Source organism: Venturia canescens, chromosome 5 (genome assembly GCF_019457755.1).
Source record: "Venturia canescens isolate UGA chromosome 5, ASM1945775v1, whole genome shotgun sequence".
Classification (NCBI taxonomy): Eukaryota; Metazoa; Arthropoda; class Insecta; order Hymenoptera; family Ichneumonidae; genus Venturia; species Venturia canescens.
Window position 1 is genome coordinate 742,723 of NC_057425.1, and position 24,243 is coordinate 766,965.

Genomic DNA, 24,243 nt, shown 5'->3' on the forward strand with positions numbered 1-24,243 from the left:
GGTATATCTTCTAAGACGAATTAAATATTTTTTCTAAATTGGGTTCTTTTTTTTGTTTAAATCTGACGTGTTTGTTTTCTTGATTCCGAACAAAGAGTATTCTCGAGGATACAAAAATCTATCATTTTCGTTGCACATTTAGAAATATAAATGAAGAATATTTATGTTGTTTTACATAATATACTCTGTAATATATATAAAAAACAAAACACCTAACCTCAAACCCATCTTTTTTTAAGAAATAATGCCCAAAAATCCAATTGAATCAGCATATAAATATAAAATGTGCTTAGCAATACAATTCTAAATTTTGTAAGAAGAGTGACAGGAAACGAATTATTCAATATTTTATGAAAAATGACTCAACTTATTTTTCCCATAATTTTATCGCTTTGCAGTTGCAGTTGAATTACCCGCCTGTTTCTCGAATTCAAAAAATTCTTATCGTCCCATATATATATGCGTCAACGGTCCGCCCAAAAGACCGGGAAAATTACATTTTCAGCTAGGAGAAAACAAAAGAGAAACTAGTCGAGAAGAATAGTTTGTACAAAATTTCGACAATGTCGAATGTTGACCATATAGAGAAATGTTTTGAAACACTTAAATCCATAAGTGAGTACTAATCTCCAAGCTTTTTTCCACAATATATTTTAGTTTGAAATCGATGGTCAAACCTAACCTCGCAGTAACTTTCGTAACAATCTATTATTTATATTTTTCAATAATTTAAGAAATTCTCCGGTTACAATTTTGAAGAAATTTTCTGAAGGCATCTATCTCAAGGGTATTTAGTGTATATTGATGGACTAGAAATTATTTCTCAGACGAGCATTAACTGTCAAATAGACCTTATATTTTCACCTGGGTTGTATACTCGTGCTTTATCAAAAGGAAACGATCATAATGTTTTTATTTTTGTCAAGATAAAGGAAAAATTCATGACTTCGACGAGGCCTCTCAAATTCTACAGGATGAAGCAGATGAAAGAGGTCTTGAAACTGAGCAGCTTAAATTCTTGATAAACTTTATTATTAAAAACAATCTGCGTAAGTAAAGAATCATCTAGCTAGATATTGGAATTGGAAGAATTTCTGAATAATTAAGTGAATCAATGGAAAAATTATAAAACTGGTTGTTATAGGAATCACGACTAATGTTTTATCATTATAATGCTTTTTTATATTAACTTCATACATTAAAATTCAAATTTGAATGTTTTCTAAGTTGAAAAGAAGAATTCTGGTATTACAGAGAATATTTGGTTCTTCAGGTGCTACGTACCTGGTTCCTCTAATAAAATGTATTGTACCAAAGAATCGAGTGAGTGGCAAGCTCGTTGAGAGTATGATAGTCCAATGGAGAGGAAAACTGGATACTATGCCGGTCACCGTTTCCATAACAATAATACAATGGCTCATTGGCCTTTGGGAGTATCAATTGGTTGATCGGCAAATAATAAACGTTTATTACGATCATTATTTCTATGATATGTTGAAAAAAGAACGTCTGGTAAGTAATTAAGAGCGTGTTAGAAGATACGATTGAAAATATTATTTGAATCAATATAATTGATAACTAAATTCATGACGTTCAATTATAGATGTAAATACCCTTGGAACTCAAGAAAAATTTCACCTCCGCACTTTCAGGAACCTCATCTCGCCAGGCTCATATATTTGCTGACAAAGCCGGATGACGTGACACGCAGACAAGTCAACAGATTAATCCAACTGCAAATGAGATATAAGAAACCTCGCAAACACATCAATGCATTATTGTCGTGCGTGATAGAACTGTTATTTATTAATTTAAAGCCAAATATTGATAGCAATTCAAATGATTAACAATTGGGGTATTCGTCAGCCTTTTTAAGTCTTACAAACCGGAACTTGTGCCTGAAAAAATACCGTCAATGAACATTGAGAGCGTATGGAGACCAATCCCAGAAATACTCCGAATACGATTTGAGAGCGCGAGAGAACGTGGCAGTGTTCACGAATCACATCCTCGGGACCACTTCGAATGGAACGTTGTCAAGGTAAAGTTTCTTCTTCTTCTTCCTCACGAATTTCGATTTCAATGAAATATTTATGTCGAACATTCTTTGATTTGAATGTAAAGGAGAGGAGAAACGCAAGGCCCCTTTTACCTTCCGTTCGATATTTTCACATCGGATCATCTATCTACAAGGATAGAGATTTCAAATCCATTTTTGACCTCGTTAAGTGAGTCTCTTCAAGAAACACAAAAATATACATAGAAAATTTTAAAGAGAATAAAATATCTGTGTCTCCGTTTATTCACAGTTTTGACGATATTGGAAAGTTTCACTTTAGTGTTGAGATGCCCTGCAATGCGACTTCGCTTTTGGCTAACGTAGCTGGTTATCATTTTCTTACCTTCGCCGATTTCGAGTATCAGAGCAGATTTTCATACAATTTGTATAATACGTTGCGCCGAGGTAAGGACATTTTTTTTATTTTGCAAAATGAAAATTATAAATTTTTTCATCAAACATTTGTCAAAACTGTACGAGTCATTCGTTCTCACTGTACAGCCTTTCTTCTGGAACGCGGTAAATTTTCAAACGACCAGATGGAACAGCTGCTTGACATGACGATAGAATTTTCTCGTTACATGCAGGAAGGCATTCCAGTAGTTAATTATTTCATGTACGATTATTTCGCCACGATGAGCGACGATTATCGATCGAGATTTCTCCAACTCTCAGAATGGTGCACTTGCATCCCCGTGGCAGGTAAATCTCGATTTTTTAATTCACCGTCATTTACCAAATTCATCCTTCCTACGAATTTTAATGTTTTTCTTAATCAAATTTTCATGTAGATTTGGAAAAGTTTATTTTCGAATGGATACGGGATATATATTTGCTCTCCTCGCTTGAAGAAAAATGCGAAATCATCGAGAGTCTGAGAAAATTTGCTATTAACTTGGTAAGTTTGAATTTCGTGGAAAATTATTTTTATTGTTATCCATTTTGTAGAATGAATTTACTAAACTTTTAACGATACCCACAGTTCGTTAAGCACGAATTTGGAAAAGAACCAAAGAAACCTTCAGCATTTTTGGGCCAAGTACCAGCAAGCGATTTGAGCGATATCGTTCCTGTGCTTGTAAGCCTAGTTGATGATCTTGTTGCCGAAGGTCTTACAGTCCACAATCACAATACCGTCTTTATTCACGTCGCGCTGGGTTTCTATGAAGAAATGTTTCGTTTAGAGACTCGGAGCACCCTTTCAACGTGTACGTTCGCAGCATCAGCCCTCGTTTATGGTGGACTGATCAACAAGAGCTGCGCCATACTTTCTCGAGTGTGTTCACTTTTGTTGAGGTTCGAAAAACAATTATCTTGATAATATTCATAATTCTTAATTAATTTTAATTTGAAAAAAACTGATATTATTGTCTTGGAATTACTAGATATCGTGAGATAAGTGCGCAAATTGCAGAACTAGAAATGGAAAATGATTACGGGAAGCCTGCTCTTATTTACGCATATGGCTTAGATTTTGCAAGGACTCTTTGGGTCAATGAACTGTTCAGTGGCAAAGACGAAGGAATCTTTCTCAAGAACGTACCGAATAATTTGATTGATTATTTATCGGGAAATATAAAACACAAAGATGCTCTTTTAAACATCGATAAACATCCGGCTATAATGCCGTACAAGTATGCTTTAAGCAAAGGCGAAATGGAATTAAAAACGAAAGAAGTGAGTATCTCAATTGTGAAAAAAATGTTTGGGAAAACCGGTGAAAATATGTGGTCATAAAAAAAAGGTACGAACAAATGAGCATAATTCGTTTCATATGTGTTTCAGGATATGTTATTAGTTGCCAGAGAATATTTTCCTCCCGTGGGACAATTGATCGAACAGTTCGACTCTCATGATGTTATGTCACCAATAAATCGTTCACACTAATAGCAAAATCTTCCAGTGTACAAGATTTTAGAATTCAACTTTTATTTCCTTCGATTTACATACAAATTTTTTTTTTCCTCAATTTTCAGTTTTCATCTTTCATTCACATCTCACAGCAGTCTTGTATACACATATAACGGAGATCATTATCGGCCAGTGTGTTTCTTGGGCGGAGAGGTGGGAATGAAAGTTGGTGAGAAGAGTGTGCACGGGGACACGATCTTAAATTTCTTTATCGCAAAATTCCCCTTTTGCTTCTATCGTCGGCGAAATAGCATTATCAATGTTCTCAATTATTACGTGCGACTGAAATTTATTCATATGTTCCCCCTACTTGGCAATAACTTTAATTGTGTATTTCCGCTGATCTTGAGTCACGGATCAACAGGATTGCTTCTCATTGTTTTAGTGTTCTACTTGCTCTTGCATTATTTTTCCCTCGTTTCACATTTCCATAAACGTTATAAATACGTGCTAGTTTACGTGATGCATTCACACACGCGTACACAATCGGACACACACACGCGCGCGCGCGTTTTTAATTCAATACGTATGATTTCGGCCAATATTCCTTTGGCTAGAGTTTTTTTCGCTTTTCGTAATTTTATCCTCACTTTAGTTTTGCTTTGTTGGATATCCTCATTCAGTGTTATAAAGAGCTTGTGCCGAATTTTACAGGGGTCAGCGATTTTTTTTCAGAATCAACAGTTAAATTCCAATCGAAATATTTAAGGTCACTCTCGGGATCGAAACGAGTGCTGCGGGAAGCCGAAATAATAATGAGCCACGAACAGTTATTTTTGGTGGAAAAGAGAATTGAAGAAACTCGCCAGTTTCGTTTGTCGATGAAAAATGTACAAAGAGGGGAACACACACTCACGCTCACATACATATGCGCACACCTTTTTCACAATTGGTCGACAATACTTTCGAGAGCAGCTTTGAAGTGAAATCGTTCTATTTAAATTATGGATCGGGTATATATCCTTTTTCCCATGAAAAAAAAAAACAAAAAAAAATTGATTATGCAATCGATTGAGTTCATTTTCCAAGAAAAGTATTTTTTTTTTGTATTTCATAAGAACATCTAACCGATAAAAATTCTGTAGAGTACACAGTAGTTGACAATTGAACTCTAGAAATTGAAAATTTTTTAATAACTCGTTCGTTGGATAAATTCGCATCTCGAACGAAAAACCCTCGGAGTATTTTATGAGATGAACAGAAACATCTCGATGAGTATTGTCCTCAAATCGAAAAGCTCTTTTCAATATATATTCTTATTTCGGACATTCGTTTTCTTATCAATGAAATATACACGAGTGGCAGCGTCGTAACTGTCAGGATCTCATTCGTTTATTTTTTACCTACACTTCGTATTTTTGTTTTCTTTATTGCTTATTGATTAACATTTTCTACTGCTTCTACAATGTTTTTTCTTCTTTTCAACAATTTCAACGAATCTTGAGTGAACTTTTATTCATTTCCACCCTCCTCCCCCACTGCCCCTTCCGGCTTAAATAACATTTCCGACCTATTTGTCGATCATGTACACAAGAGACATGCTCTTCGTTTCCATTGGATCTGTTTTTTTCTTTTGTTCACTTGGAATATTAGCGCCATTAAAAAAAATTACATCAACAACGGAAGGCCGATTTTCGAAACTCACAGATCTCTTATTTTCGCATCGGGCTACCCACGCACCCACGCACCCTCATGTATTCGCAGAAACGCATACCCGTACACACGTTATTGTAAGAATTGTCAGTGTATTAAAGCAGTACGAATTCAAGTTTAAACAGAAAATAATCACGGGAGAGCTCAAAAACGTATGAAAAAACGAAACAAAAGGACAAAAAAAAAAAGAGAAAAATTCCTTGAAAGTACAAAAAAATTGCGAGATGATTCGAGCGAGTTCAGCCCGATTTTGTTGTTTGTCTCGTTCATCGAGTCCCAAGGCAGTGATTTTAGCGTAATAAAAAATAAAAACGAAACAAAATATGAAGAAAAAAGAAAAATATGAATATACAAGGTTTGTGGTGTTTTTTTTTTTGGTGATTCAATGAAACATCGATTGTCTCGTCGTGATGAGAAATGTTCGCTTATGGCACGAAAGACGTCACAACACTTTTGTGATCATTTTTCAGAGTGCTCTATTTTATGATAATGTTCGAGAAATAAGGACGTGCGTCCACAGTGCTTAAGAAATCGCTACATGTTTCGATCTCCGCATCGGTGACGTTCGTTCACAATAATAGGATGAAAAGAAATGTTGAGCGTGTATGTTTAAATATTGTTTAAGCTCCTGTTCGATCGTGAAAAAAAAGAAAATCTCTCCTTTCGCGTTCAGAGTGAATTTTTTGAGCCGCAATCTTCGATACAATAAATAAATGAATAAAAATAGAAGAAAGAAATATTTATGAAAATTTATTAGTTGTTCTAAGGATTTTCAGAATCAGAAGAAAAAAAAAATACGGATCTTACAAGATGAAGTACAAAGATCTACTGTAATGATCGGGCTTTAATATTCCTTCAAATAGAAAACAAAAAGACCAAGTGATGATACAGCGAGAATAGGGCAATTTTTTTCTCAACAACAATGTCGATTTCCCAATCATATACGTAATCCGACCCAATCGAAGGAAAAAAACAAAGAGAACCATTTGCGCGATGTACCGCCGGATCCTTTACGAAAAATGACATATCCCCGTAAGACACGTTTCTTCTTCTTTTTTTTTCTTCTAATTACATTCCTACAAACTACGAACTATTGTAATCTTCTACGCTCTATCGTTATCGTTAAAAATGCTCGAGCGGAATTTTCTACCGCTCGTTGTTCATCTATATTTATCATTACATATAAATCATATAAATAATTGTATTCATGTATATATTTATTTATATTAAATATATACATAAACTTATTTATCTATACGAGCATTTATATGAAGAATTTCTATTTCTAGACAACAATTTTTCGATATTTGCGAATTGAATGAAGAGTCAGGGGTTCTGGAGTAGGGTGCAATGAATTCGCGACACTCTGCTCGACGAATCCTCGTCGGTATACGATTATAAATATCAAAGCGAAAAAAGGAACGAATCGAATAGTTATCGTTCCATTCCGAGGTAAACTGAAAGAGAGAAAGCAACGAAGGAGATTGGACGATTCGAAAAGAAAACAAAAAAATGAACAAAAACAAAAGAAAAATGAGGTCTATTCTTATTCTAGAAAATGAACAAAATTATTTAGCTCGAAAGGCACAAGTTTGCCAACCTAAGCTTCGCCTCAACAATTTTGAACATCCATCTTTGGCACGGTAAGTTAATTAATTTAAAAAAGAAAAAAAATACAAAAAAAACGGGGAAAACAATATGAGAAAGAGGGAAGGGGAAAGAATATACCCTCAGTGAACGAGTCGCGTCATTTCATCCCGACTGAAATTCGATCGCTATACTTAAATTAAAAAAGGACGATCAACAATTGGGCCGAAAATCGTCGGATACTTTGAAAACTTGGTGTTAATCGAGATTTGCCAACATACGCTTATGTTTTTCTCCTCTTATACTTTAGTCGCTCTACATTTTTGTCCATGACAGGACAATAATAGGGCCCGTGGGGGGAGGGAGAATATTGCTAACGAACATAACGATTTTTTGTTAAATCGTCGGTTAATCGATGATATTTGTCTGTCCCCATTGCAGAGCTTACGGATAAGTTCACGATCATTAGAGATAAAATTGGTGTCTGCAATCTTCAATTGCTGTTTGTTTCTTTTCTACGAAATTGTTCGTTAACGCGTTCGACACTTCCGCGCTTACCACGTCTCGATGATAAACGTTATCACCTTCATCATCATAGTAATAATCAATAATCATAATCATAATAGTAATAATATAATAATAATAGCAATAATTATAATGATAATAATAATGAATAGAAGAGTAGCGATACAATGATCGAACCTCGATGCGATTTGAGAGTCACGGAACTTTCAAGTTTTTTATTCCGTTCTTCTTTCATATTTCACCATGCACTCACTTCACTCGCCTCGAGCACTTATTCCTTGATCATTCGTTCCACGTCTTTTCCTTTTTTCTCAGTTGTTTTTTGTTTGTTTACACATGTGATAGGAAAACACACAGGCGTGAACATCGTAAATCGACGATGTTGATTCTCGTGGTTTTTTCCTCTCTTCCTTTCCCTCTGTTTCTCATTCTCTTTCTCGGGGATATGAACGAACGTGCAGCAGCCAGACACACTTCAATAGCACTTTCGATACGGAAAGAAGACAGAGAGAAAGTATACGAAAAAGATTTCTGAAGCGATTCCCAGGAAATTAGTCCCAGCTCGCATCGCTTTCAACCAACATCTCTTCTTCCTCTTCTTCCTCAGCTTCCGACATCAATGGATCCTCCATTATCATCGGGTCTGGATCGTTTAGGAACTCTTGTCGACTGCGCTTTGCTGCCTTTCGTCGTCTCGCTATTATCGCCAACTCTTCTTCCGGTGTACGCTTCTTTCGAAATTCGTAGACTAGCGGGAATATCTGTTCGATCGCTGCCCCAACGTTGGCCACGCTTGGTGCTGAAATATACATTTATTCGCAACGAAAATCCAATCATTCACTTACTTTTCATGCTTCAAGTCGTTTTTGTTATCTAAGTATATACCCGACTAACCGAATTGTAGTATTATTTGAATAATTTGCTTTGAAAAATTATAATGTACCACTTGTGCAATAATTACTTTAAATTTAAAAAATTTGAATTCTTCTTTATAAATAGAACAAAAAAATGTTAAATGAAAAATCATTAGTTACGTCGAATCGTACCTGTGATCGTGACACTTCCGGTTGAGAATATCTTCAAAGAGGCCCCGAGTTCCGGAATTTTGTACGTCACACCCGGATGTAACTCTGGCTCGTAGCTGATTGGGAAATCAGATGGAAAAACAAATTATGTTTTTCTCTTGTACGTATTAACGTGGTAAAGAATTGAATTTAAATCGCGTATGTTTACTCACTCAGCATTTTCTCTATATCGCATCGAGAAAGGAGTTATTTTAATTGCCCACGGCATGAGACAAGTTCCCATTACGTTAACGACTCGAAAATTTCTAAAGCGAACATTGAAACCGAGCTTCTGCAAAGCTCTCGCTGTTCTACGAGCTGCTACGTACGACTCAGCCTCAGTCTCCGCACCGGTGACAGTCACCTTCCCCGATGACCAGATCGTTGCTGTTGTGTAAGGTCTTCGAAACTTCATCGTTATCATCTGCAATTATCGATTTTCCGATTTTTAAATCTTCCTTCAAACGATGTACATAGGTATACCAGGAAAAAACGGTACGAAATCTCAGGCAAACGGATATTTTTTTCAATCACTTTATATTGATGATGTGTTGAAAAAATAGACTTTATTTTTTTGCATTTAAAAATTTGATTTCTCAGATATTTTAAATTTCCTTCAATTCTGTCTTGGTTTTATTGTGATGCAATTCTTACGCCGTTTTCTCGTCGATACTCTACGTTGGAACCGGTAAGCGCGATCTCACGAAGATTCAAGTGGCATCGTACGCTGAAATTGCACACAACGTTTCTTATCAGAATATCAATCTCTGGAGGTGCTTCCGTCTCCGCTTCTTCCGTCTCGGTTGAACATTTGTATAGTTTTTCGCCCTTCTCTGATTCGGCACATATCGCTGCGTTATCCAGGCTATCCACATTCTCAACGTGATTTAAGGTTCCATTCGTTAGAGGTTTCATGCCATTCTTTTGAATAACCGTTGCCATAATACTATCCACCTGCAGTAGCAATTGAATAAATAATTGTAGAGTACCTCTCATTGTTGAAATAAATATTATTCAGCTAGAAATATAGATCTCACAAAGAAAAGACAAATATGTTGAAACCAAAACAAATTGTTAATTATAAAATGAAAAATCTATAGAAAATTTATCATATGCAAACAATTTGTAAGACAAGAAAATTAAATTGGTTTTTACAATTAAAAGACAGTTGAATAAAAAATGAAGTAAGAATGATGTATATTATGAATAACATGTATCTTTCTTACTATGCGGCATTAGAAGACTGGCTAACGTTGCTTACGTCTTTCTATTTTGTTCTTTGGTTTTTTTGGCCCTTGGTTGCAATTATTATTTGTCCATACTGTAATTGACTTGGGTAAGCCTTAATTTTTCAGGGCACTCGTCATTCCCTTGACTCGGCTCACGAGTAGATAAAAGCCTGGCCCTGGCAACTCTCGTGCGTTTTAGCTGAAAATTTGAGTTTTGTATAGTCATAGTCTGTGACACAACACAAATCAGCAATGGTATTTAGGAGGTAACAAGATCCCAGCAATGTGCGACAACACAGTATGACAACAGATCAAATTCTCATAAACTCTCAACGGTAGATTCAAGGTTTGGTCAGAATCCTGGGGTTGAGAACTGGTTAAACCTTAATTGCAACGAATACACAACATTTTTCTAGTTATGGAAACTCTGGTAAAAAATAAATATCAAATATTTCTGAAGCACTTGAGCACTCGAGCCTACAGAGAATTGACAACAGAAATGAAATATCTGAGAAAATGTGATTATAAAAATCTTTTCCCAAAAATAAAGCAGAAATGATTAGATTCCAAGGAACTCCTCAGTGTCAGTTGGTTGGTGAAATCACGTCAAATCGAAATTCGCAGAGTCGTTGTTCCCTTTTATCGTTACAAAACGATGACGTAAAAATCATTGAATAGCGTTTTATTTTTCTGAAGTTTTCTTCAAAAGATCTTATAGTATTTGGGAGGATAGAATAGTGAATGTTATGGAAAAATGCATAAAATTAGATGAAGTATTTGGAGGTCACGATCTGTATGTTTGATTATTTCGAGAAGCAATGGAATTTCGTCTCACTGTTTCAAATGTCGTCAAGTCTAAAGAAAGTCGATAATACGAGGCTCAACGAGAGTCGAAGGGAAATACTGATGCTTTCGACAACGTTTTCATCATTTCGAAGTCGATAAACGAAAGAAAAAATGGGAAAAAAGTCAACGACGATGACAGCGTTTCGGGGACTTACGAATCGCCGCTAATATTGGCCGTGTACGGCAGGAAGTGGCCCTCGGGAGGATCATCACGATTATTCTCCCGAGAGTTGACACCCCGAGGCTCACGTTTTTTTTCAACTTTATTTTTCCACTCACCTCCCGTTAAAGCCGCTCAGTTAAAAACTCAATTACATTGGGAATAAATGATTTGTTGACAATTGTCGAATGAACGGGCAGTTTGCTCAATAACTATTGCCATTGTTTTCGGCCATGTTCACTAGACTAGCGACCGACTGGTGAGTATCACGAACGCATTTTCTTTGCAAACATCAAGAGTCGCGACTCCATGATCAAAAAAGTTCACAGACCGGAAGTAGTGGGCGGCCGTGAAGCGACATAGGTGCTACCTAGGGTTAAAACGAGCGAACTATCGCGACACGAGCGCTTTTTCAAATTCAATTCATTCCTTCTGCCTTTCCGATTAAACATTATTCGATTATTTACTTTTTCGCTATAGTTCTGCAGCAGGTATCGTTTAAAATATGTTCATTTTTCACATTATAAAATAACAAAATTGGATAAGTGTTTTGTGTTCTATAGTTTTCTGTAGAGCGTATTGGTTCGGGCGCACATTATTATTTTTTTTAATTAAAACTAAAAATCAAGCCTGAGTTTGGAAATATTTCTTTCAGAGGGAAACGACTTGATTGTTTTTGTCGTTATCTTTCAAATACATTACCACACAGGCGACACATGAATATTATTTATATGTCGCGTAAAATTATGTTAATAAAAATAATATGAATACACAAAATAACTACGAGAACAAATATTTCAAGACAAGTAATAAAAAAAAAAAATAAACTAGAGTCGAATCGCCTGCATCTTGAGATCTGAGTATTCCCACAATCTTGATCTTGAAGTGATACTGCGAGCCAAGCATTGAAATCACCGCATCACCGGTGGTTGGGCTACACGTCATTGTGGATCATATCGCGGAAGTAGAGCAAATTAACCTAAAAAGTGGCCTTTATTTTATATATTGAATATGAAGTGGAAGGACTCGATCCAATCGGCATGAAAAATGAGAAAATAACTTTCGAGAAAAAATTAAAACGATACGACATTAAAAATCTACTAAATTCCACGGCTGTCAATTTCCAAGAAATTGTAAGAGCTTCTGCATGATCCCATATATACATATATATTCTTATATGTGACCTAAACAACATATAGGGGCGTGACTTGGCAAGCTTCGCAGTGAGTGAAAAATTTTTCTTTTTTTTCGCGAATCGCAAACAGGTCTGTTATGTGGGGCATCTGGAAAAAAAATGAAAGATCGCATTCATGTTGCACCTGCAAGCCTGCTCGCGGTCGGAAACTTACTTTAATGGCTCGTGGGGTTAGTATAACTCGGATGAGAGCCGTAACGATGGTGCTTGTCGAGTCCATTAGTTAAACGATATTTTCTTTAACAACAATTTATAATACATTAATCTTGAAACACGTATATTTAGATGTGCATGTCTATGGACCATTCGCATTTTGCTTTCCGTTACGCGATGTAAGCACATATATATATATGCGAATATATATTTATTTATCATTTTATGCAACACATTAGTATTTTATAATCATATATTAATAAATTCATGAAATAAAAGTTGTGACGAATATTTTGTAAAATTTCTATATTATCAGACGGTAAAACATTGCAATTTCATATTATCGTTGAATTTATTCGTATAACGGTAATACCTCTGTTCTCTAGTGTTCTCTACGCGCCAATAAGTAAACACAACACGAGAGAAAAGAGAGACGTTAGCTGGAGGGGAAGTCGAACGCGAAAAGGAGGAGAGAGGGACGGAGAAAGAGAAAAGACTCGTTTCTCGATTCCCTTCCCATATAACGCGCATCGTACGTCGTCCCACTGCCTGCTTTGGGAATGTTTTTCTTTCTTTCTTTCTATCTCCCTCCCAGCGATCCGCGCACCTTGCTACCTTGATTGGTAGTGTTTGTCAGTGTGTAGTGTACGATCGGCCGTCCATCGGATCAGGCACGGATAACCAAGAAATTTTGAGTGTTCGTACGAAATATTCCGAAGTTTCGAACCCTCTATTCGTTATTGTTTCTACTTAGTATCTATCAACTTTTCTTTGTAGTTACGCGAGAGCGGGTATACTTTACATTGATTCTCATTTGCTCGCTACACCACGCCGAGACGCGTCCAGAAGCCTTCGGTTTCGTATCATTTTATACGCGTATATATTTTTTAACCTAACACAGTTGTAAACACAGTGGATAAAAATAAGAATAAAAAATTGTGTCGAAAAGTGCGCCGATCGAGAGCTCCGTCCAGAGGGTGGTGAGTCATCGATCGAAATAAAAAAATCCTCACGAGTCAAATCGTCAACGATTTAGATCGTCTTCTCCGCTGTTTTTCTTATACCGTTATGATGCGGATGAAAAATATTAAGGCACGAAAAACAGCGGTCGTCTTGTCTTTATTCGGGCAAAGAACGGGTGTGAATTTAAAAATCTTGATTTCAATTTTGTTTCGCGGAATGCATGACGTTACGCTTAGTCCTGAGTCCCAAAAGGTAAAGTTACGCCCACGATCACGGCCCAATGCGCGCGTATACATACATGCTTCTATGTCGCGTACGATTCTTGTGTCAACTGACCTTGATACACCCGAAGAATCGATGAAACAAAACCCACGCGATGTTTTTTCCCTCTCATTTCTTTCATCCGAGCTCGATCGGTCGATTCTGCGACCTTTGATTAATCGGAATTGGAAACGTGCATGCGAGTTGTGATGACACGGTTAATCATCGAGCATAAAAATACCGATTATTCGTATCGACGATTGAAACCTACCGCAACATTTTAAATTCACAACATTTTCTCGAGGCCCGTGAGAATTGTGTTTCGAGTCCAGGAAGCGCCACCGCTCGACGTTCAAACCGAAAATCCATCGTTACATTCACGTTTTTTTTGTAAATTCCATTTGCACAGTTTTCATTTTTCTCGACAAGTCAAACGATGTCCGAGTAAATCGTGTAAGAGAGACAACTTTTCAGTTGTCTTTCGCATTCGCGAAACTGACGGATAACCTTAAAACTGAAAAGACTGAAAGTGTGACAATTTTTTTTCACAATATCCGTAAAAATTTCCCGCAAATCTCGATAATTCCATAAAAACATTATTCAAATTACGATGTATTCCGCGTGGTGAGGTGGCCCGGCGATACAATCGTTTTTGTACAATTCAGAGAAGAGCCACTGTGCCTATTCGCTATTATGCGTGTCTCCGCAGCTGGATTTGGCACACTCGTGGCTTTCACATGCCATCCCGTAAGCAAAGATAGAAGCGCATGTACCGCTACGAATGAAAATATTGTACAATGTGCCGTTTCCGCCGCATGGAGTAATCCTGACGGAAAATCGAAAAGAAAAAAAACACCAACGGGAAGGTGATTAGGTCGTAATAAAGAGATATGAGCGGTGCAACATCTCGGATGAGCGGAATTAACATATCCGTGAACACGATAAAAGCTTGCATCAACGCGGATCTCGCGAGGTACAAAGCGATTATATTTGGCCTGTTGGAAAAAATATGCATCGGGCTTTCGACGATTGCATCATGTTCCGGATGCACGTGCACCGAAAAGGTCATACGAAGGATAACGACGCGCGAGGAACACGGAGAATAATAACGACGAGGAGGAGGCTATACAAATATAATCGGATTCTCGGAATTTGTTCGTTCGTATACAGAGTGTTTCAGTAATGGTGCTTGAGGTTCGATAGGTTACGTTAACGTGGCGGTATTCAGGAAGAAATATTCTAAAGCCGTGCTACAGCGGTCGCTTTATCCGGCTTCTCGATTAGTCGCAGTCACGGGGACGATTTTCGGTTCGTACCGCAAAGTTTTCTTGCTAGAAGAATTCCAAGTATGAACGGTCCTGTATAAAGGATGTTGTTAAAATTATAAATAGTAGCAACGATGTATATTTAACGACTGGACGTGTTCATAATTGATTTTCCTGAATGAGCAACGTCTCGAGCGTATTATCGTTGGTTATCGTGCAAACAATTCAACAAGGTAATTATTCAGCAATTTTGTCAAGCTGTTTTTTCCCTCGATTCGTTTGGTTCTCGGGCTTCCCCTCGGGTTTTCCTCTGTCATTTTTATTACAAGTTCGCGATGAAAAATACTCGGCGCGGTTCACCAGCGCGTACAAGTATCGGAGAACGGATCTCAAAGCTGACTAATTTTTCGAGTTTCCTTTCTGACATTTTCGTGGGAGTTTCCAGTCGGTTTATCGGTAAACGACAGTGATCGACGGTTCTGCAGCAGAAAAAAAGTAGCGGGTGCGACGGTTGACTCGCGGCGACCACTTTGTTTCGTCCCGACGAGCTGTGAATTTCACTGCGGAACACCGAGAATTGTTGCTCAACTTGTTCCGAGCTGTTTTCTCTTTGTTTTGCGATATTCACTAAGAAAGTGGTAAAAAAATTGCACAATCTCCGAATGAAGTTCGGACATTAGGCTGAAACGACACGGCTGCCGGTTATAAGGGATGCTTTTGTTCGTGTTTCAGCGAGACTCAACGGAGCAAACATGCGTCGATCGACGCAGTTAGTGGCGCTAGTGTGCAGCGTTCTTGCGACAGTCGCCGCGGAACCGTATGTATTTTTTTCACTTTATAATCAATTTCGAAAGAAGAAAAAAAAGCTTGAAAATTACAATTCCGAAGCTATTTCATGAATAGAATTGTAGCATCGAAACTGTAAATGTCAGTCCGAAAATGTAGCGTCGTTAGTTTACCGTCTATAAAAAAGATAATGAACGGCGAAGCGGAGGAGAAAAAATGTTGTTTAAAAAACTAGTGGAACGTTTGGTAGGTATTACACGGTGATCGCTCCGAAAGTCGTGCGTCCTAATTCTGCGTACCTCGTAGCTGTTTCTACTACCGGTGTATCAACGCCTAGCACCATCTCTGTAGAACTCGACGGAGAATTGGATAACGGAGATGCTTTCCAAGTATCACAAGAGAACGTCGTTGAGCCTTACGTTACCAGGCTCTTCAAATTGGAGGTATTTCATTGCTTCGACGCGCATACGCACAATTTTTTATTATTGATGCATATTTATAGTTTCGACAATGAAAAGGAGAATTTAATGACCGCGCCATTATAACGTTGCTGCTGCTCCTCAAACGATATTCGCTATGTGCGCGACTGCAGCGCCAATGAATAAATGAACTAAAATAGCGTCCTTTAACGCCGAAATTGACCACTGCGTACGCTAGTGTTGATTTGGCTCCCCCCACGACGACTTAGCACACAGCGAATAGCGATGAGACTGATCGGTGATACGTAAATACATCGTTCGTTTCTTCATATTTTGTTGACAGGTCGGGGATGCATCTCCAGGTCGTTACAGGTTAACCGCGAGCGGCATCGCGGGTTTCATATTCCGCAATTCCACCGACGTCGATTACGTGCACAAGAGTTACTCGGTTTTTATACAGACCGACCGAGGGGTCTACAAACCTGGCAGCAAGGTCCTTTTCCGTTGCATAGTTCTCGACTCGAAACTCAGACCCGTTCTTCATCGTCCGCTCGATCTCTACATCACGGTAATTTTATCATTACAATCTCGTTGAAAATAATGAGTGTACAAGCTTTTCGAGGGATCGCGAATTTCCGCTCTCGTCGAGCGGAAATATTGATGCAAGCGGCGTCAAAGTCAAGGGACTCCCGGAGCTTTTTCTTTTTCAACGACAAACTCGTTTATTGGCAGGACGGGGGTGGAAATAGAATAAAACAGTGGACGCGAGCCCCCATAAGTCGTGGAATATTCAGCGGCGAGCTTGACCTTTCGGAGTCACCGGTACTCGGCGACTGGAAAATCGTAGCGAACGTCGTCGACCAAACTTTCGAGAAAGAGTTTCAAGTGGCCGAGTACGTTCTACCGAAATTCGAGGTCTCCATCGATGCCCCGAAACACGCGACCTTCAAAGACGGCAAAGTCACCGCGACCGTTGAAGCAAAGTAAGTAACTCGACGAATTATTTCGTTGATCCGGCCTTTGGCTATTTTCGATGTACACGAATTATCGAATTTTTGCACAACTTCAGGTACACGTATGGAAAACCGGTGAAAGGGGAAGCGACCGTAACCGCCTATCCGGACATATTTTCTGGCGTGATACAACCGATATTCCAAGCACCGGTGAGAAAAGTAGTGCCGATCGATGGAAAAGTTACGATCGATTTCGACATTGTTACCGACTTGAGGTACGAAATAAATCAATTAATTATTCAATAGCGTCAAGAATCATTGATCCGGCGATTGTTGATCGAATGATTATTTCGTGGATAGATTGACGGACGAGTACGAGAGACCGATACAATTGGACGTTGCGGTTGAAGAGGCTCTTACGGGACGGCGTCAAAACGTATCGATGCAAATGACCCTCCACAAACATCGGTACACCATGGATCTCCTGAAAACCTCCGAATATTACAAGCCCGGTCTTAAGTACACGGCCTTCATCAAATTGACGAATCACGATGGATCGCCTGTACGCGATGACAAAAATCCCGTCACCGTTTCTTACGGTTACACCTTCAATCAATCGGCTTATACGAATATTACGCGTATGCTCGACCGAAACGGAATGATTCAGCTCGACTTTTATCCACCGCTATCTTCGACGGACGATCCTGCGCTTCCTCTCAATATCGAGGTACGCCGTATTTTCCAATTCTTTCAAATTTCATTGATTATTCGAGGATCAAGGGCGCATTTCGGACGATGCTGCGGAGGAATATTAAATTGAAGCGAAAAACCATGTTGGAAAGACTTTTGTAAACATTGAATAATTTCAGGCAAAATACGAGTCTCTCCACGAGTGGTTTCCAGCGACGAATCAAGCGATGTCACCGAGCAATACGTTTATTCAAGCGAGCCTGAAAACGGAGAATCCGATGGTGAATCGCGATGTCGAAATCGAAATAAATTCAACGGCGCCATTGAAGTATTTGAGTTACGAGGTGCTGGGTCGAGGGGAAATCAGGAACTCGGGATCGTTGGAAGTTGCGATGAGACGTACGGCCAGCTTCAGATTTTTAGCGACTCACGTAATGGCCCCTACCGCCCACGTTCTCGTTTATTACATACGAGATGACGGTGAAATCGTCGCTGACGCGCTCGACGTCGATCTTGAAGGGGTTTTGCAAAATTTCGTCGACATAAAAGTCTCACCGGGTGATGCACGGCCCGGAGAATCGATCGATCTTACAATCACCTCCAAACCAAACTCTTACATCGGTCTTCTGGGAGTTGATCAACGGTCTCTCATCCTTAAATCAGGCAACGACATTTCTCATGTGGGTACAGTATCTTATACATCGTCGCTCGTTCACGGTATTTCTTTCCGTTACTGTTTGTGCATTTTTTTCTTCTGTTTTTCAATTTTCCATGGCATTTTTTCCGCAGGACCAAGTTATGAAAGAACTCAAATCTTATGACATGTCCGAAGATTCGCCATACGATGAACCGTTTTTCCAACGACCCTTCTGGCGACCCGGATCTGCTACAGCCCGAGATGTATTTCAAGTACGTTGAAAATTCCAACGGCAAATCTACTCCGATCATTTGATGTATTTTTTTTTCCTTCGCCACGAGATAAAACGATTCGAATTTGTCCCACAGAAAAGCGGGACGATCGTATTGACCAATGGTTACGTCCATGAACATTATCCATTTCGTAAGTAAACGGCACACGTTCGTAATCAACTCGGTGAAATAAAATTGAGTAAAATTCGTTTAACGATCGACTAACATCATACTTAACCGCATAATGCCTGACGAACGATCAACGTTCTTATTATAATTTCGTCATTCGCATCACACGCACGCACGCAGAATAAAATTGCGGAGCAAAGCGCGATAAAGGAAGAGAAAGAAACCTCACTACGATTGCTCCGATTTCTTTCTCTCGGTTCAACGGAAATCACCCAAAAGCTACTTCTTTTTATTCTTCCTTGCTGCTACTCGAATTACCACTTCTACCTCGTCGTAACACGGCGAGGCCCACAAAAAAATAAATGGTAATGATATAAAATAATAAATAATACGTAATATGCGTAGCATACTACAGAGCTAGCTTGGACGGAGCGATGTTTTCAACCGCTTTTGCGAGTGCATCAGGCGGCTCGGCCGGATTTCCCACCGAGAAGCTCAAAGTCCGCAACAAATTTCCCGAAACATGGCTGTGGCAAACGCTAGACGCTGGGTAATGCCATATTCAATTGATTAATGCCAAAACTATACGAATGCATATGAAAGAAGAAAAAATCAACGCATCTTCATCGTTCCTCTTTCCAAAGGTCTTTCTGATTAACGTCCAAGTCGATGGAACAAAAAAAATGGTTTTGGCTATTCGTCAGTTAATCAGCTCACTTTTAACAAACTCGCATCATTTCTGGTGGAATAGAGCTGGTATCTTGTTGAAACGCGGGCCTAACTCTGGAAGTCTTTTGGGAATTTGGGTAAACGTCGGCTTAATTACTAATTCCTAACCGATAAAACTGCGATATTCTTCGTGATCGGTTTTACTTTCGTTTACTCGCTTATCCGCAATGCCTTTTGGGTTATAAATAATAATAACAACGGGGGGTCATAGCGGAGCAATAATATGGAAAAGTATAAAACGACAAAAATGAGAGGAGTATTGTGAATAAATGCGATGCGAAAGAGATACAACGTGTAAATTGTAGAGAATCTCGGATTGCAGGACAGAGGCCGGCGGGATATCCGGATGGTAGAGTCGGGGGCTCGTCACGTGGTGCATCCACGTTGAAACCGGACATTGGTCCGCCGGTATATCACAGGCTTGCGACAAGGCCTCCATTGGCCGGTCCTTACGCATTCTCACGCATCCCAACTCCCGTATGGAATAAGCCCCGTGTTTTCCCAATGCATGACATCTCAAACACCTGGCTTTTCACAAATTTTTCCTCAGGGTATTTATTCGCATTCTTCCATTTTTTCTCTCTCTCTCTCTCTCTTTCTTCAGTTTCAACTCATCCACACTTCTTCTCTTTTTCATTTCACACTCCGTGTTTCGCTCTATAACTCTTACGTACATTTTCACGTCCCTCCAAATGAACTATTTTTCGAGAAGCTACCCGCCCAATTATTCCTACGTATGCGTATAAGAATATCATTTTTTTGCTCTTTCGCCTATGTAGACACAAAGGAGAAACGATGATTCGTCGAACCGTTCCGGATAGCATCACGTCTTGGGTATTATCTGCTTTTTCCGTCGATTCGACTCACGGACTGGGCCTCATTCAGACACCGAGAAAAGTTTGTATTTTCCACCATCATAATTTACCTCGAATTTTATTATATTCTCGTTACAACTTTTTGAAATCTCCGGTAGCCTGCTTCGTGAGATTTTACGCTCTTCGTTTATTATTGTTAAAAATTTACGAATTTAATCGTGACAGCTCAAAGTCTTCAAACCATTCTTCTTATCGTTGGACCTCCCGTACTCGGTGATACGCGGTGAAATAGTCGCGGTACCAATCGTCGTTTTCAATTATTTCAACGAGGATGTTACGGCGGAAGTCGTTTTGGAACACGCCGGCCAGTTTGAGTTTGCTGATTTGTCCAATCGCGTTGACCAACAGAAACCAAGTACGTACTAAAAATAAAATATAAATTCTTCAGTTACCAGCAGCGGTCTGTGGTAATCTAAAAATTCTTGCTTGCACGTATTGGTTATTGGGACTAATCGTATAATATGATTTTCAGAGCTCGAATTGTTCAGGAAGAAAAAAATCTTCGTCCCCGCGAATAATGGTGTAAGCGTCAGTTTCATGATCGTGCCGAGGGAATTGGGATACATTAGCATCAAGGCGACAGCAACTAGTAAACTCGCTGGTGACAGCGTCGAACATAAATTGCTCGTAAAGGTATGCACGAATGTTTATCACATGTGACGAATCCGTTACCGTTGGTCGTTTGATTGAGTTACGTTTTATTTTTTAGGCCGAGGGTGAGACGCAATACAGAAACAAAGCCGTTTTCCTCGATCTGAGGGAGAAGAACAGTGTGAAAACGAGCATAACCGTTGACATAGCGAACAATACGGTGGTCGGTTCGGAACACGTGGAGATATCGGGAGTGGGCGATATTCTGGGACCGAGTATACCGAATCTTGCGAATTTAATAAAAATGCCATTCGGCTGTGGAGAACAAAATATGCTGAACATGGTGCCGAATATCGTCATATTGAATTATCTGAAAAACACGAACCAACTGACTCAAGCGGTTCAAAGCAAAGCTCTCAAGTATTTGGAAATTGGTTATCAGCAGGAATTGACCTATCGCCATAAAGACGGCTCTTTCAGTGCTTTCGGAATGTCCGATCCCAGCGGCAGCACATGGTAAAATTTATTCATACGATTATTTCTATCCCGAATTCCTCGATTCTATTTGAGTAAATCGCTCTTTCTTCCCAACTTTGACTTTATACGAACGAATGTTCGTATCTTATTCGAGTGGATTGTATCAAATGGATTTCAGGTTAACGGGATTCGTTGCAAAATCATTCAAACAAGCCGCTGAGCACATTACCGTGGAGAAGAGAATAATCGATGAGGCGTTGCTCTGGCTGGCGAATAATCAGGCCCCAAACGGAAGTTTCCCGGAAGTCGGTAAAGTCAGTCATCGAGACATGCAAGGTGGTGCTGCGAATGGCCTCGCTCTTACCGCCTATACTTTGACCGCTTTCCTTGAAAATCCCGTAAGCTTATTACCACATATTATGAAGTAGTTATTCATGTTGAGCATTGATATTTTGTCGTTAATGAAAAAAGCATCATCTTGATATAGTGTTAGCCATTGGTATATTGGAAAGAACAATACTTGAAAATGTTTTTCATATATTTGGTCATTTTTCGCAGGATTCTACTGAAAAATACAGGAACTCGATAAACAAAGGAGTGGATTATATAGTTCGTCATATTCAAGATGTCGATGATCTTTACGCCTTGAGCTTATCAACTTACGTCCTTAATCTTACGAGACATCCTCACGAGGACGTTGCTTTCAATAGGCTAGAAAATAAGGCACGAAGCAAAGAAGATTTGAAATGGTGGAGCAAGCCTGTTCCCGAGGGTGATAAAAATCCTTGGTTCTCATTGCCAAGGTCGGTTGATGTTGAAATGACCTCGTACGCAATGCTCACTTATTTGAGAAGAAATCTTATCACCGACGCCATTCCGGTTATGAAGTGGCTCGTACGGCAGAGAAATACCGAAGGTGGATTCTCCTCGACTCAGGACACCGTCGTAGGGATTTACGCCCTTTCAAAATTGGGCGAAAAGTTGTTGTCCGGTAACAACAGTGTTTCAATTACATTCATGTACGAGGGTGGTGGACAAAGCCAGATGAATATTAACTCGGCAAATGCTATGATTCTTCAAAAACACGTAGTGAGTTCATTTTTGTGTTTGTATTTTTTTTCCTAAATTCGATTCGACTCTTTTTTTTTCAATTTTATCGATAAATTTCCGGTTCGATTGTATCTTTTGTGCAGCTTCCAAGAAAAACAAGACTCGTTAATATAACAGCGAGCGGAACAGGGTTCGCCTTGATTCAAGTGTCGTCCCGTTATAATTTGAACGTAACCGGTGCATGGCCGTTGTTTGGGTTGGATCCGCAAGTCGACAAAAATTCGAACGCGAATCATCTTCAACTCTCGATTTGCTCCCGGTTTTTCCCCACAAAAGAGGCCAATGAGAGCAACATGGCTGTGATGGAGGTCAATTTACCTTCTGGATTTACGGTTGACATGGATTCTTTACCGAGTCTTGAGACTTCTCAGAATGTAAAACGCGTCGAAACGAAAAACGGAGACACCATGGTCGTTTTGTACTTCGACAAAGTTTGTTCATTTCTCTTTCCTGTTTTTTTTTTTTTTTTTTTTATGCATCTTCGCAAAAAAAGAATCTGTATTTATTCTATTTTTGAATTGTCCATATTCTTAGATGATCCGACAAGAATATTGTCCAACGGTCTCTGCCTTCAGAACTCATATGGTAGCGAAACAAAAACCGGTTCCTGTCTCCATTTACGATTATTACGACTCGTGTAAGTTGGCAACAGAAATTATTCTTTGAATAATCGATCAATTCGATTATGAATGTAAAAAATGAACTTTGTCTCTGATACGGCAATGCTGGTGTTATTCTAACCAACGAAGAATTTTTTTGACAGCGAGGAGAGCACGAGTTTTCTACGAGCCTCGAATCACGGAACCCTGCGACATTTGCGACGATGATGAATGCCGGGAAACGTGCGAGGGTCAATCGAGCAAATTGAACACAACGAGAGCATCGGCTGACAGAGCATCGTTATCCGCATACTTTATTGTTGTTTATTTGTTTATTGTTAATGTTGTTTATCCTTTGAATTAGGGACTGTTACGAACGAATGATTCGAGTCTACCGAGGGCTGGTTGTTTCAACCCCGGTTGAGCGATCCTGCAAATAAGACTCCACGGTTCGATGCTTCTCACCATCGAGTACTCTACTTGGATAAATGATCCTTTGAACGATAAAAACATGGGTCGAATTTGGTAACAAGTACAGACAAAATTATGTATAGTCGGACGAATATTTTTCAATCCAAGTCTTGTATTAATAATATTTTCTATTTTATTTTTATATAAATATTCTGAAGGCGATTTTAATTCTAACACATTTAAAATTTTGGAGAAATACTAAATTGCATCGTATATGAATAATGTGTATTATGCATTTATCAGCGTTCGTTCGTTCGGAATGACCGATGTCGAGTCGCGTATATATAACTTGAGAATAATATGTCTGTATTGTTACGATACGGAGGAGTAATCAAAACGTTGGCAAATTTTTAGATTGAAAAACGGTCGGATTATGAATTTATGTAGACATATATATATACAAGGATAGGAGATAGATTTATATATTTGTCCCGTAGAGTGTATTTGAAGCAATGGAAAACACTTTTGTAAAACCTCAAATGAATTTGTAAATTATGAATAGCAATAGCGAAGGAGCAACGATCGCAGGTTTACCATTGAAATTTTGTAACGTTTGCTTTATTTTGATGACAATAATTGAAGTTTGTTTCGTTGTTATTGTACGTGTACATATTTCTTCGTCACGTGGCAGCAC

The 24,243-nt window shown here is 38.9% G+C and overlaps 3 protein-coding genes across 7 annotated transcripts; 2 read left to right on the forward strand and 1 right to left on the reverse strand.

The window, feature by feature from the left end:
• Window positions 1–467: 467 nt before the first annotated feature.
• LOC122410669 (centromere protein I-like) lies at window positions 468–3,954 on the forward strand. Its single transcript, XM_043419008.1, has 12 exons — window positions 468–615; window positions 927–1,049; window positions 1,274–1,512; window positions 1,653–1,783; window positions 1,867–2,041; window positions 2,125–2,228; window positions 2,310–2,464; window positions 2,561–2,761; window positions 2,851–2,957; window positions 3,042–3,355; window positions 3,445–3,736; window positions 3,845–3,954. Exons 1-12 carry the CDS (start codon window positions 564–566, stop codon window positions 3,944–3,946), a joined length of 1,995 nt encoding a protein of 664 aa, XP_043274943.1. The 5' UTR covers window positions 468–563; the 3' UTR covers window positions 3,947–3,954.
• A 10-nt stretch (window positions 3,955–3,964) lies between these two features.
• Trf2 (TATA box binding protein-related factor 2) lies at window positions 3,965–11,311 on the reverse strand. Of its 2 annotated transcripts, none has more exons than XM_043419010.1 (6): window positions 11,154–11,311; window positions 10,061–10,227; window positions 9,454–9,753; window positions 8,973–9,223; window positions 8,782–8,876; window positions 3,965–8,534 (listed from the first exon to the last, which is right to left on the reverse strand). In XM_043419010.1, the coding sequence occupies exons 3-6, from the start codon at window positions 9,739–9,741 to the stop codon at window positions 8,287–8,289; spliced, it is 882 nt and encodes a 293-aa protein (XP_043274945.1). In that variant the 5' UTR covers window positions 9,742–9,753; window positions 10,061–10,227; window positions 11,154–11,311; the 3' UTR covers window positions 3,965–8,286. The 2 variants fall into 2 exon arrangements, with proteins under 2 accessions (XP_043274945.1, XP_043274944.1); XM_043419009.1 differs by having other exon boundaries at window positions 10,026–10,227.
• A 1,705-nt stretch (window positions 11,312–13,016) lies between these two features.
• LOC122410760 (CD109 antigen-like) lies at window positions 13,017–24,206 on the forward strand. 4 transcript variants are annotated; one of them, XM_043419164.1, is made up of 20 exons: window positions 13,017–13,362; window positions 15,604–15,688; window positions 15,908–16,100; window positions 16,420–16,644; window positions 16,809–17,059; window positions 17,146–17,304; window positions 17,390–17,756; window positions 17,899–18,399; window positions 18,509–18,628; window positions 18,725–18,779; window positions 19,809–20,037; window positions 20,266–20,383; window positions 20,527–20,716; window positions 20,834–20,994; window positions 21,071–21,468; window positions 21,608–21,827; window positions 21,988–22,518; window positions 22,623–22,970; window positions 23,074–23,176; window positions 23,303–24,206. In XM_043419164.1, exons 2-20 carry the CDS (start codon window positions 15,624–15,626, stop codon window positions 23,500–23,502), a joined length of 4,434 nt encoding a protein of 1,477 aa, XP_043275099.1. In that variant the 5' UTR covers window positions 13,017–13,362; window positions 15,604–15,623; the 3' UTR covers window positions 23,503–24,206. The 4 variants fall into 4 exon arrangements, with proteins under 4 accessions (XP_043275099.1, XP_043275098.1, XP_043275101.1 ...); XM_043419163.1 differs by lacking the exon at window positions 13,017–13,362 and adding an exon at window positions 14,997–15,104; XM_043419166.1 differs by lacking the exons at window positions 13,017–13,362; window positions 19,809–20,037 and adding exons at window positions 14,999–15,104; window positions 19,163–19,307.
• Window positions 24,207–24,243: the final 37 nt, after the last annotated feature.

Excerpts from the sequence above, each read along its gene's own strand:
- LOC122410669 (XM_043419008.1), top strand. The coding sequence starts at position 564 with ATGTCGAATGTTGACCATATAGAGAAATGTTTTGAAACACTTAAATCC. Across the intron at positions 1,050-1,273 it reads TATTATTAAAAACAATCTGC|GTGCTACGTACCTGGTTCCT; the intron begins GTAAGTAAAGAA and ends TTGGTTCTTCAG. Across the intron at positions 2,958-3,041 it reads GAAAATTTGCTATTAACTTG|TTCGTTAAGCACGAATTTGG; the intron begins GTAAGTTTGAAT and ends CGATACCCACAG.
- Trf2 (XM_043419010.1), bottom strand. The coding sequence starts at position 9,741 with ATGGCAACGGTTATTCAAAAGAATGGCATGAAACCTCTAACGAATGGA. Across the intron at positions 9,224-9,453 it reads AGTATCGACGAGAAAACGGC|ATGATAACGATGAAGTTTCG; the intron begins GTAAGAATTGCA and ends CGATAATTGCAG. Across the intron at positions 8,877-8,972 it reads CGATATAGAGAAAATGCTGA|CTACGAGCCAGAGTTACATC; the intron begins GTGAGTAAACAT and ends TTTCCCAATCAG.
- LOC122410760 (XM_043419163.1), top strand. The coding sequence starts at position 15,050 with ATGAGCAACGTCTCGAGCGTATTATCGTTGGTTATCGTGCAAACAATT. Across the intron at positions 15,689-15,907 it reads GCGACAGTCGCCGCGGAACC|GTATTACACGGTGATCGCTC; the intron begins GTATGTATTTTT and ends AACGTTTGGTAG. Across the intron at positions 20,995-21,070 it reads AACATAAATTGCTCGTAAAG|GCCGAGGGTGAGACGCAATA; the intron begins GTATGCACGAAT and ends TTTATTTTTTAG.